Here is a 13,743-nt window from a genome sequence, read left to right on the forward strand (position 1 = left end):
AGCTGAAACTCTGCCACCTGTACATCTGGTATTTCAGCTAGAGGCAAACGAAGCGTGGCTGCAGACTGAAATATTTACACAGGGCAGTGCTTCTGAGCAGGATCGACTGCAGGGGTGTCCAGTCCTGGTCCTGGAGGGCTGGTCTGTCTGCAGGTTTTCTAGGGCTCTTGAAAACAGCAGCACCTGAAGAGTTCAAGTAATTCAAGTAGGACGCTGCGTCAGCATGCGTAGGCTGCAAAGGAACAAGTAGAGGTTTATTCCATGCTGAAAAGAGAAGAAAAGAAACACAATGTTTCGGCTGTGGGGCCTTCTCCAGGTGTGAAGAAGAAGAAGGCTCCACAGCTGAAACATTGTGTTTCTTTTCTTCTCTTTTTAGCATGTTAAGAGCTGTGCTGGACTGAAAACCAGCAGACACACTGGCCGTCCGGGATCAGGATCGGACACCCCTGTGGTGCGCATTTTAAACACCATAGAATTCCACATTTTTAAAATGTTATTTTAAGATAGTACTTGTGCTGTTTTTAGTTCACATGTTTCAACAGTGTCAACAAATGTCACACTATACCGCCACACATGGCTGCCAGATGACTGTTCGTTTGACTTGACCATGTATTTGCCTCTGCTGGTACAGAAATAACAGCTGTCCCAGTGCCTGTCCCCACAGAGCAAATACTTGTATAACATGTTCGGAGAAAACTTTGGAGTGGCAGCACTTGTCACTGTGTCTGTAGCACTGGCAGTAAGTGTGTCTCTCTGAGATTAGGAACACTCTTCCTTATGGTTTGCTGTCACTGTGAGTAACCTTGCTGTCAGATTCCTTTGTATTTATCCATTTTTGTAGAGTGACTACTTCGAGATACTTTGAGGTGCCTTCACCACTAGAGTTTCAGTGATTTCAGTCACTGCTTCTCTATTGTTCTTTGTGGAATTAATGCAAGAATAGGGACAAGGGGCAATGTCGTACTTGGAGGCAGAGCTGTCTCACGTAGTAAAACCATCCCACCTTGTCATTAATTAGAGGAAGAGCACATGGCCTGCTCACTGCTCCCCCACATAATCTGTTGTCACTGATAAGATTTGCTAGAATATGGCAATTATTTGCATGAAAGAATTCGTTTTAGATACCAAGGAATTTAGATGTTTTAGAGCCAGAAAATTGGCTCCGCGTTGTTTACACCACCTGAATTCCCTATCACTGTTTTATCCATTTAGTTGTTTTCGAACCACCTTATCCATTACAGGATCTAGGAGGAGCTGGAGCCTATCCTGGCAAGAAAAGAAATAAGACAGCATACCCCAGTCCAACATAGGGCACACATGACCTGTTCACTGCACGCATTCATACCAGGGCCAGTTTTCTTCCCAGAACCCAATTAACCTACCAGTATGTTTTCTGACTTCGGATGAGACTGGGACACCCAGAGGAAACCCACACAAACCTGGGAAGAACTTACATACTCCATTAAAATAGCACCCCAGGCACTGAACCCAGGATCCCAGCATCGTAAAACAGCAATGCTAAATACTGTTTAATGCTAAAAAACAGTCTTGCCCATCACTGTTTTATATTTTCTCCAAATATTTTTTTAACTATTTGAATTGACTAGCAATAAATGAGCTGTATCATATTACACTCTTAAGAAAGCTTACAGTTTTGGGAAGCAGTCATTTTGTCATAGAATGAATGATTTTGGTCATTTTAAGTTCAGACACACAGATATAGGGACAGATACTGTACCTCTTTGGAAATGTTCAGTTTTCACTGAGGCCAAAAAGGATACTCCTTTATAAATTAATGGGGAGAGCAGGCGTCGGCAACACCCAAGGAGACACCTGCCCTGGTGTCTCTCTGGCCTTCTGTCTCGCACCTTGTTATGCCAGAACAGGAGCTTTGGCCGAAGAAATCGCATAACTGTCTTCAAGAATTTTTTTGCGGCCTAACTCGTTGATTTAGCAGGAATTTACCACAAGGCAGGTGTCATAGCTAACGTATATGAAATATGCCGATTTCATATTGGCTAGTTTGGTATTGCAAGAATTCACCAGCCGCTGAAACCTTTATCTTTGGGTACATCTGTCTCAGCTCACAAAGGAAGCAGGATCAGCGTTCTCAGCTTTGTCCGTAGTACAGACGATTAATCCATGTCAGGGGGCTACAGTTCATTTCAGCTCAGATCAGCAGTGTAGTTTAAAGAGGGGAACAAGCCCAACCGACAGAATTCCTGCGTCGTCATTGCTCAAATTGGAAAGCTAAAATGACTTAAATTACTTAAAAGCTGAGAATTAAACACTAGGCTGTTCAGGCTTACCCTGAACGCTTTTCCTTTGCAAAGCAGTGGAAAAAAAGACTAAATGACAGATCATTATCATGCTAATGAAGGCACTTTGTAACTCCTGCTCATTATTGCCCTACACATTAATGGTTCACGAAATAAAATTTGAAGGCATTTATTATACTTTACAGGCTAGTTAAGCATGTGTTCTTGATTGTTTCTTCCTTTTCAATTTCTTTTTTTGTTGTTGCTATTTTCTTCACATACCTTGCTGATACTGTTGCACATCATATTCTCAGTAATTCTTTGTAACTAATGTAGATGTATTCGGTATTATCGAAATAGGTTTGTCATACACAGTCATTCCCTTTGAGTGAGTAGTGAGGAACATGCAATAAAAATACTGCACCTAACAGTCAGAGCCCATGGGAGGTTCCTGTGATAGAGTCCTTCATCCATCCATTTTCAATAACCACTTAGTCAAATGCAAGTTTCCAGTGAGCCAAAGGCCACACCTAGAGGCATATCGTGCAAAGCTGGCTAGACCATGTATAGGACACCAGTCCTTCACAGAGGACACAGAAGAGGGACAATAATAGAATATCAGCCTGGGTTTAGAGTATAGGGGAAAACCCTTGTACCCTGTTAGAGAACATGCAAACTCCAAACAAAAAGGTAGTCCAAGTCAGATTTCAGGCCAGAACCCAAGAGATAGCAGCACTCACCACCAAGCTGACGTGAGCTGATTGTAAAATTATTTTCAAGTTTAGAACAGAGGTACAGTTTGATTCATTCTGAATGACCCGTCTTTCTGTTTCTCCATTTTTTCCAGAGTCTGTATTAGGCCATGTCTTTTACATTCCTCCAAAACTACTTCTCAGGACTTTCAGGGTAGAAACAGGCTTATTTTGTGTTAAATGTATTGTGTTTTGTTGCGAGGCTTAAGGTTTCAATTCATTTGCATTTTATGTTTGACTCTAAAGAAAAGCCTTTCAACTGAAAAGGGGACAATGGTGCAAGGAAACCCCATTTTACTCACTGTGCAGTAGGTAGTACAGTCCTGGAATAGAATTCAGTGCTCAGGTAAGTGAGCAAGCCCTGTTCAGGTTCACAGTATTAATGACTGGAAGAGGGTCTTTGTCTTGTGAGTTTGTGCTTCCCGCTGATGTGAAGCAAGTTTGTTATCAGCGCTGCACTTTAGGAGTTTATCTGTGTCCTTGCTCCTGGTGCAGTGTGCTTGTTTTATAACTACTCTTTACCGCATTCCCAGCCAGCTGATAGTGTTGGAGTATCACAGAAGCCATGACCAGACAACAGCCTGACAGCAATAAACCCTGTGCAGACCCTCGTTGGCAAAACACAGGGTGCTATCTGAGATCTGTGGAGCTCATGTATTTTTATGGCTAATATTTCACCTGCTGCCGCCTTATCTGTGAAACACAAGAACCTGTGGACATGGACCTGGCTTGTTTGTTATTAAGAGACTGCTGAGGGAATGAGTGCTGTTTCTTCTCTTAATAGTTATTCCAGGGGCTTGACTGCTTTTCATACTGCAGAAAATCTGCTCTGCAAACCTCCTGCAGGGTCCTTCTGACTTGTCATTTTTATTTTTAGGTAGTGTTCAGGTTGTGATCAGCGGCTTTCACCAACTGTTTTTTTTTGTGAAAAGTTGTGAAACCTGTAGTTTTTTCTGAATATTTTTTGTAATGAGCATCCCTTAATTGAACCTTTTAATTTAGATGCAGGACAACTGCTCAGCTATCTCTTTCTTCTCATGTTCATGTAGCTTTCCTAAGAAATGAGCAAAGAATTACCAAAAAATAAGTGGTATATTCTGCTTTTTTCCTCCTGAATGATAAATTTAAACTTTGATATTTTTATGTGGAGGAGACAAAATGAAGATGAATGTGAAATAAATTGTACAGGTAGAAATAACATACTCGCTGTAAGTGTGATGGGGAATTAGAACAGTTGACTACATAGCGTCATTACAGAGAGTTAACATCAGCGAAAAGGAATTTAATATTTCTTAAAGAGTACCAGTGTTTATGGATATCATGAGAGTGTGCACTGGTGTGTCCCTCTCTCTTAAGACTCAATAAAGAGTGCAGTGTGGGGCTGGTCTGTACAGGCCTTTCATTTGTCAGAGTGCAGGGCATGTTGCCCAGACTTTCTGCTCTAGTCCCTGTACTTATAGGGCACACAAGTCGTAGGAAGTCCTCTTATGCCTGGCTCTGAAATGAAACAGGGCTGCCATAAGTTTAGTTGTCCTTTCCAGCGTTTTGCTTAATTACAGTTGCAGTTACTCACTCTGACATGTGCTTAACCTCAGCTGCTATTACTGATGTGACCAAAGCAATGTCTGTGAATGTCTTATCGTTGTAGGCAATTAGAATTGGCCACAACTCAGTTCTTGGTAGTAGTTTGGGATGCATCACAGTACATTTTGCGCTGTTTTGGACTGTCACAGAACAGTCATCTCTTTCTCTGCAGGAATGCTGACTAGATACTGTATCTTTAGTATAGATAGCGGTTGATGTTGCAGTGTTTGGTCTGATGGCTTTTTCCTCTGTTGATCTTTGAGTCATTTCAAACTCCCACAGGTTCAGAAGGAGTTCACCTAGTTTTGCTTTTTCTGTGTACGTGAAAGACAAGAAAACCTTCTATATTCTTCTGCATCCCCAGACAAATCAGGCTTTGCAAGTTATATTTACACTTTTGTTCATTTTATGTGCAATAGAAGTTTGTTTCCTATACAGTTAATTGTCAGTGTAGTGTAGTCAGTTCACTGATATGTTTTGTAAATGTGAATGAGAGTTTAGTTACTTTTTTCCCCATTATCTTAAGAGGTGCAAAATGTTTTTGCTTGGTCAATTGTAGGAATCATTGTCCTTGTTTATTGGCTGATGATACAATTCTGCAATGTTTCTTTTTGCCTGTTTCCTTGCAGATGGTATATCCCTTTGTTCACCCTCATCTTCCTGATGATGTGCTGCAATGTCCGCATCATCTATGTGGCCAATAAAAGGGTGAGCTGACTAAATTATACAATTATTAGTGTGAAAGTGAAAAGTAGTGTATGTATGATACAAGGCACTTCTAAAAAATGTAGGTGTACCCATGGATGATTTCTGACTCCTTCATGTTTTATTTACATTAACTGCAAAAGCACCACAATGACTTACACAGGCATACCAAATCAGAGATGTGTACCAAGGTAAATGGCAAAATATGTCTTGCTATTTGGAAGGACGGTTGATTTTGTGCTTCTAACGAAAGCTTTCACATTAGGCAGAGGAAAATGACACTTAATGGTTCCTTGCATTTGTGTAGCATTTTTCATCACAAAGAGTCCCAGAGCACTCAACATATAAAAGGGAGCACACTTCATCCACCACTGAAGGGCAGCAGCCATTAGGCATCAGCACATCAGGTGGAGAAGTGAAAAAAAAACGTCACCAGTTGAATTTAGCCAGCCTATCCAGGGAATAACCCTTCTAATCTTACAGACAGTGCAGTGCGATCTTTAAAGACTTACAGTAGTTGTCAGCATATTGTCTTAACATCTCATTCAAATCTCATCTATCACAGTGTACTTGTCCTTCTACCATACTGGGCCTTTGGTTTGGAAGTTCTGGTCCAGAGGGAACAGTACCTCTCCTGCTTCACCAACACTACTCACAGCAGCTACATGAATATTAAGTAGAGGTCTCCCATCCCAGTACTAACCAGGAATTGGTTAGTTTCTGAGATCTGACAAGACCTGGCTCTAAAGTAGGAATGCTGGAGTAAAAAAAAAAAGCTATTCAGAGCATGGGGCTAACTGATTTAGTAAATATGATTACAGTAGGCCTAATGAATGAAAGAATTTCAGGGTGGTGATTCTCAATGTGTCTGGTATGTGCATTCGTGTGAGAAGGAAATTTGCTACAGTGATTTCCACCATGTGATCGAGACTCTGCTGCACCAGTGTGCTGGAATCTGGTCGCACCCAGTTACTCGTTGCTACGACCGTGAACGTACCTTGGATTGTGACTTCCCCGATGCGGCAGTAACACTAAACCACTGATAACCACTCTACAAAGATCTGATCTATCCTGCTTGACATCCTGTAACCTGCTGGAGCTGAGAAACCAAAAAAGCATCTGGACTGTTTCCAGATAGCTCGAGCATTTAAGATTTGACACCCCAGTGGAGTTCAAACTGAGTAGGGAGGATGTGGCACATTCACAGCATACTTTAAAAAAAAACAGGATGATGCCGAGGTCTCAGGAGAACAGCCTGAGGAGGAACTAAAGGAGAAATGGATGGCTTAGATTACCCCGCAGTGCTTGGGAATAGGGCTTCATCTCTGTCCAGAGTCCAGACCCTACTAGTTTGTAATTATTTTTATTTGTAGAGGAAAGAGAGTTAAAAAATGGCATTTCCCTATTTAGCAGTGGAAAAAAACATGGAGGCCCCTCTGTAGCAGATTTAATAGGAGAAATCTAGTAACAGTATAAGTGTTTCATCTTTGGTGCTTTATTTCTCCGTCACATTTTTGTCCATGGTGATGATGGTCGACTTTCGTTTTCCCAGGGAAGTAAAAATGGTAGAACGAGACCCCTTCGTGATTTCAAACATTCACCAAAACTAATGCTTAAAGAAAATATGACTTAATTAGGTGGCAAGTTTTTTATTTCTATTTTAAAATACGACAGAAGAAAAGCTAAAACAATGAATCCATGCGTGCATGTTTGTCGAGAACCTCCTCCAGACACCATGTGAAAATGTAAGCATGGATGTGCCAACAGTAGCTTCTTCTCCTTACCGGACATCCACTTAGTACCTCATTTTTATACTCAAAACATGTTACTGCTTCCTTGACGTGGCCCAATCCAATAGCAAGGATGTTTAGGAGACCTAGACTAAACATATTTATTAAGAAAGGCTTTACACCTGAAAAAGGTCATCTTTTTCTGCTTGTCCTGGTACTGCGGAGTCACATGGACCAGTCACATGGTGGCAAAGTCAGCCAGTTGCTGAATCCTGTAACTTTGACATGGAAACAGTGTCATGCACTCGCCACCTGAGTTCACAGATTACTTGCCAGATTAAATTGATCAGAAACCTACTTTCCTTCCAATTCGCTATGAAACGAATGGTTCTAGGTTACCAATAAAAACCCAACTGTTAGGAAAAAGTAAAGCATCTTGCTGCCTGTTGGGTTTTGAGTGTGCTCAGGACTTCTGCACATGAGACTGGTGAACAATAGCAACTGCCACTAACCCTCTCCCCGTCAGTTCTTACTGTTTAATTAATATTTACTTTTGTTCCGGTATGATCTTTGTGCACAGCAAGAGTTAACGGCGCCTTGATATTTGTGCATTGTCATGTGGCTTGCTATAAAAGATGAAATATTAAATACGCATTAAATTAAAATGATAGTGGGTATTTACTGTACCCAGGGAATACCGACAGGATTACATAAGAAAGAAAGAACATTTCACTGGAAGTGCTCAGAGATACTGTATTAACTAGTTTCTTTGTGGAATGTAGTCAGAGAGGTTGGGGAGCTGAAAGACAGGTTTTCTTCAACTTTTATCTTGGGGCCTTAGGTCTCGCCCTCAAATACCTCATATTTGTCAAGATCTTTTTGTCTGATCGAGACTGCTTTTTTTTGTCTTGCTCTTCTTACACTCTGTATTGTGACAGATAAAAGCTGTTGCTGTCCAGAGAGTTCTAGTCTGCATCAGACTGTAAAGCACAGTAAATCTGTTCCTAATTGAGCAAAGTAGTTTTAAAATTGCTCCTCAGCTGTGTAAAGTGAGAGACTTACCTTGTCAAAAGTGTTTCTTCAGAGAAGATTGTAGATTGTTCCAACTTTCATTTTGCCATCTTTTATCAGTTGAATTTAGCATCTGTTCTTCCATGCCCTGGAAGAATAAAATGAGCACTTATTCAAATATTTCACACAGGGCACCCACCTAGACTGTTGTACTAGATGTGGTACCCTATTTATGTGTATATATATGACTCAGGACGTTTTATTCTGCCATGATATAGTAATAAGGATGAATACATTTCTATAGAATGAATAAATTGCAAGAGGATCCACTACACCTGTCTAAGTGGCACATTGTACCTGTAATTCCATATTCTGCATTCTATACACTATTATTAATATTCGTCCATCCATTTTCTAACTGCTTTATGCAATACAATGTTGCAGGGGAGCCAGAACCTATCCCAGCAAGCAAGACGCACAAAGCAGGATGCACCCTGGATGGGACGCCAGTCCATCACAGGGCACTCACAGACATAAACTCACACACTCACACCAGGGCCAGTCTTCTCAGAAGCCAATTAACCAACTAGTATGTCTTTGATCTGTGGGAGGAAAACTGGAGCAAATGGAGGAAACCCACACAAACATGAGGAGAACATATACGCTCCATGCACATAGCGCCCCCAGTCTGGAACTTGAACCCAGGACCCCAGCTCTGAAAGGCAGCGATGCTAACCACAGCGACACCGCACCACCCTATACTGTATTATTCAAATATTTCCAGCCAGCAGCCATATCACCCTGCAACTCACAACTGGCAACCCACTGAAGCTCAGCAGGTGTGAGCCTGGTCAGTACCTGGATGGGAGACCTCCTGGGAAAAACTAAGGTTGCTGCTGGAAGAGGTGTTAGTGGGGCCAGCAGGGGGCGCTCACCCTGTGGTCCATGTGGGTCCTAATGCCCCAGTATAGTGATGGGGACACTATACTGTAAACAGGCGCCGTCCTTCGGATGAGACGTAAAACCGAGGTCCTGACTCTCTGTGGTCATTAAAAATCCCAGGGCGTTTCTCGAAAAGAGTAGGGGTGTACCCCGGTGTCCTGGCCAAATTTCCCATTGGCCCTTACTAATCATGGCCTCCTAATAATCCCCATCTATGAATTGGCTACATTACTCTGCTCTCCTCCCCACTGATAGCTGGTGTGTGGTGAGCGTTCTGGCGCACTATGGCTGCCGTCGCATCATCCAGGTGGGGCTGCACATTGGTGGGGGTGCAGGGGAGTCCCCATTACCTGTAAAGCGCTTTGAGTGGAGTGTCCAGAAAAGCGCTATATAAGTGTAAGCAATTATTATTATTATTATTATTATTTAATTTATGGTCTGGTACCATATTGGCATTAAGTTGGGGTTTTTCTACAGTGTTTCCAATTCTAATTCAAGTGACAGTGGAGGAAAATGGAGAACCAGCTTTCCACATTCTTTTGATGCAGTCTGGATCATACCTTACTGCTGAATTCCAAGCATTGTGATCACAAAGGTATAATTAAAGTAAGGTGCAATTTTCTGTTCAGCACTACAAAATATTTTTTAATGAATTAGTGGCATGAACAGGCAACAAACACGCCTAACCCGGTTGTGTAACCTTCCGAAAAAATGGGGGGTTGCACTTTTAACACTTCAGATTTATAAAGACATTTTATCAGTGAAGCGCCTGCACTCTGGTTTATGGTCCTAAGCATAACAAGGGGTAGAGCTGCTTACCCCATGACATCATTTGTTATACGCATTCTTCACACAGGATGTTGTTTGTGTAATTAATGTAATTCCCAGAATGCTGGAGAGAACTGAAAATAATCCAGAACCCCATAACTGAGTGGCATGTAACTCATCTCCCAGTTTAGAGCTAGAGTGTGCTGTAAAGGGTGGAATAAACAGAATAGATTGATGGTCTGTGTTGATTAACCAGACTCTTTCCATTTGCGCAGTCAGAGCCTCATAACTCATTCACTGCTCTGCCTTCTGAATTATGTGCTCCCGTGGTACTCAGGGAATAAATATGATATTTATGAAGAGCTCATCCCTTATCTCTGTAAAGATACAGCCTGCCGCACATGAAAGAATTTTTGAAGCATCAAAAAAAAAGGGGAGTCTTCCTCTAGATCGAATATCTTTTGATGTGTCCGTGGCAGGCTTTTGTGCGTCCAGGTCCCGGCCAGTTTGTAAAGGGAAAGGTGCCGTTTAGGCTCGTGGCTGAGCTGCGGGAAGCAGATTTGTGCTGGGCGGGCGAGCAGACGGGCATGTTGTAGTTCCTGCCTTGAACTGAACCTGACACCACAAAGGCCAAATTTCTCCCTGCACGGAATTTAATTCTTAACAGCATGGCTCTAGGGCACGATTACTGTTTGCACCATGGTAACCCTAGCAAGGCTGAAGACGTGAGAGATTGTTCTCTTTTGTTTCCGTTAGTATGTGGGGTCATTTACATGCTCCCTCGTCTCTCGTGGTCTTTTGTTTTGCTGGAATAGAAACAGAGACACTTTCGTGTTCTTTGACCATCTTTAAACCTTGGAGCGCATAGGCAGGAGAAATACGTTTTCAACCTGGATTAATAAGACCTAACAAAGCGCATCCTATACAGTGCCTTACTTGGCGTTCCTTTCATTGTTAGGATTTAGCCAAAAGATGATAATTATTAAAATAAAGGCCGTCCAGTCCACAGGCTGGGAAGGGAGGTGAATTTCACTTCTTCCACACCCAGGCAGCAGTGAGGGCGACCGAATGCACCTTTTCCAGCACAAAATGTAATACACCCAAACTGTCAAGCCTTGGGATTCATTGGCTTGGCGTTTGAGCTGTAAAATATAATTATTTCATGAAGGAATGAGTAAAGGTTAATCCACCAACGCTGAAAAGTAGAAAGAAAAAATATTATTTCTGCTGTTGAGCTAGAGCCACACCTGCAGAAGCCACTACTCTTCAACTAAGGGCAGGATTACCATTTACCCTTTCCTCTGAAGACAACGTCCACTGACCCTCTCCCTACACGAACGTCTTGGAAGGGTTCGTAACAGCGCTGCCTTTGAAGAGTGTATTCAGCAATGCCATTGCATTACCTATGACCTGTGTTTTCACTGTTGTTATACAGTTATTAGCAGGTGAGATTTAAACCGTTGAGCACGTCTCTTTAGCGAGGAAAACGTGTTTTTGTTTCGGACGTGGTTTTCGTGCACGGCGCTAGAAGACGAATTGTAGTGTCCTGCGCTAAAAAGGAGAACCTTAGTCTGAAGGGGAACAAAGTGCGAGTGTTAAAAAGCGTGGTGCAGTGTAGCGCTTCAGAGGCTGCTAACGTTTGCTGAGGGAGCTGTTAAGCCTGCTGTCTCGCTGTCAGGAGAGAGCCATATTTGCTGCTGCTACAGCGAAGTTACTGGCTCCTGGCTTAATTGGTGAGCTGTAATTCGCCAGCGCTCTGGCACCGACCGCTGCTGAGCAACGATTTTCTTTTTTTCCCCCCTTTTCTTTTTTTTGGGGTCTAATTGGTGGACAGCGGCGGCCCTTAATGGAAGCAGTCTCTCTTGAAGGGTTTCCGCTGCCTGTACAATCAATCTCCCCAGCTGCGCCTCTGCTCTCTGGAGTTTCTGAAAGCCCTTTTTGTAATAATAGATTGCTGTGGGTTACATAAACCCTGCCTCCCGCTGAGTCAGCCCTCTTCACATGCGCTGACAAATTGATGCTTTTCTTGAAAAGCCGCGTGGGGAGCCGCCGGAGAGCGCTGTGGGGTTTTCATTTCCCCACCGGGCCGCGGCGGCGGCTGCTGCTGCTGGCGGCTCTGCCGCTGACATCTCCCCGCGGCGGGAGCGAGCCGGGCTGGGCCTCCGCGGGCGCAGAGCGGGGCTGCGAGGGCGAAAGGCTCTTGCTCCGTGCTCTGCGCGCTGTGCTCTGTGGCAGCAGGCAGGGAGCCGCTTTCCCTTTCCAGACCTGGGCTCCTGCCCGTCACACAAATAGCGTCATGTGATTTGAACGATTTTTTTTTCATATTTCACCGGACCGATGTTTCTAATCATTTACCCTTGCGTACGTGGTTTAGCGCGAATGCAGCGGCATATGTGAACTGCTGAAAAGTGGTGGGTGATTTTAGAAGTGGCTTTTTGACTACAGATCTGGCTGTGGCCTTGTTGAAAGGCAGGCGTCCCGGCCAGAGGGCATCCTGATATACGCGTATTGTCTGCGACCCTGTGGTGGACCAAGCGGTGCTTGAAAATTGATAGATATTAAGAGTGAGAGAACAGTTCAACATCTGCCCTGGTCGTTGGGTTTGGTTTCTCTAACCGTTTCAGAACTACCGAGAAGCATTCTGCACATTGCGTATACTTTTAACTCTGCGAGCGTTAAGTGAGACATCTCTGAATAACATCACGAATATAGGTATTTTGCCGATGAAAAAGAAACCGCGTAACTCTTCAAGTAAACACTGAAGACTGGTGTTTTTTAAAATCTTGCCATTGTAGACGGTGTGCAAATCACCCGCTACCGGGGAATCACCGGAGTTAGAATATACTTTCAGAATGACTCGTTGAGGTCGTTACCGTCCACATTGTACAGAAAACAATGCAGGATTGTCATCTGGCACTTATGTCAGCTTTTTTTCGAATACTTGTAACAGGAACTTGTTACCGGAGAACATAATTCAGCAGACTTCCTCAGATAACTATAAAACACATCAAATCTATTGTCACCTCTTTATCCACTTTCATTGTTGTTTTGTTTGTTAATAATCATTAATTAGTAATGCAGACGGCATTATCCATGTTGATTAACTGAATCTGAAAATGCAGAAACATTGAATTGTATTTATGCATCATAATCTTTACATAATAAAATCTATAGGAAACGTCACAATGTAAGGATCTGCAGTTCAGGTAATAGTGGTGTATTTACAAAGGTTCAGTATAATCACAATACAACTCATGTTCCTCAAGGCTGTGGATTAAATTAATGGAATACAGTTCATTCATAACATACTGTATATAGAATTAAGCAAGATATCTCCACTTCTTTAAACCTACTACATTCACATATTGAACTGTCTTGGTATTATTTCAACATTACTTATATGCTATTTGCACATATGCTATAAACCATTGAATCAAGCATGAAGAATTGGGAATTGTGCACATAATCTACATGTTGCATGAAGCATGATGAATCCTCAATGTGTTTACAGAATTGAATCTGGATCAAGGCAGAACTTAAAACTACCTTCAGATTTGTTGTTGCTCCTCCTGTGAGGTGAATAGATATCGATCACCCTTTTATTTGCTATAACTCCCTTTGCAACAGTTTTCCACTTAGGCCCTTTACAGAGTTCTATAATTATAGATATCATACAGCAACAGTTGACCATGTGGGAACTGAGGAGAGAAAAAAAACGCAAGCTTCCAAATCAAGAAACCTCTGGGGGTCACAGGCCTGGTGGTTACCTCGCTGGCCATGACTTAATGGTTCATTAATCAACACTACATAATGCACAGTCTCTGCAAAGTTAAGGTTATGAGGAAGGTATAATGTAAGAAAGGTTTGCTCTTCGTATCTATGCAACTATAACCTGTTAGAAGGCAGTAGAGACCCATCAAGTCAGCCATGATTCTCCGATATGACACAAAAGGACTTATTCATTTGCAGAGCTCTTCTACACCTTTGTGGATT

General features: G+C 42.5%; 1 protein-coding gene across 6 annotated transcripts in view; it reads left to right on the forward strand.

Moving 5' to 3' along the window:
- Window positions 1–13,743, forward strand: part of LOC102692777 (uncharacterized) — a 148,853-nt gene that overhangs the window by 87,769 nt on the left and 47,341 nt on the right. For all 6 annotated transcript variants that reach the window (XM_015364383.2, XM_069178868.1, XM_015364385.2 and 3 more), the window contains one exon: window positions 5,224–5,302. In XM_015364383.2, coding sequence (XP_015219869.1) covers window positions 5,224–5,302 — 79 coding nt within the window. The remainder of the gene's footprint in view (window positions 1–5,223; window positions 5,303–13,743) is intronic.

Source organism: Lepisosteus oculatus, chromosome 15 (genome assembly GCF_040954835.1).
Source record: "Lepisosteus oculatus isolate fLepOcu1 chromosome 15, fLepOcu1.hap2, whole genome shotgun sequence".
NCBI lineage: Eukaryota > Metazoa > Chordata > Actinopteri > Semionotiformes > Lepisosteidae > Lepisosteus > Lepisosteus oculatus.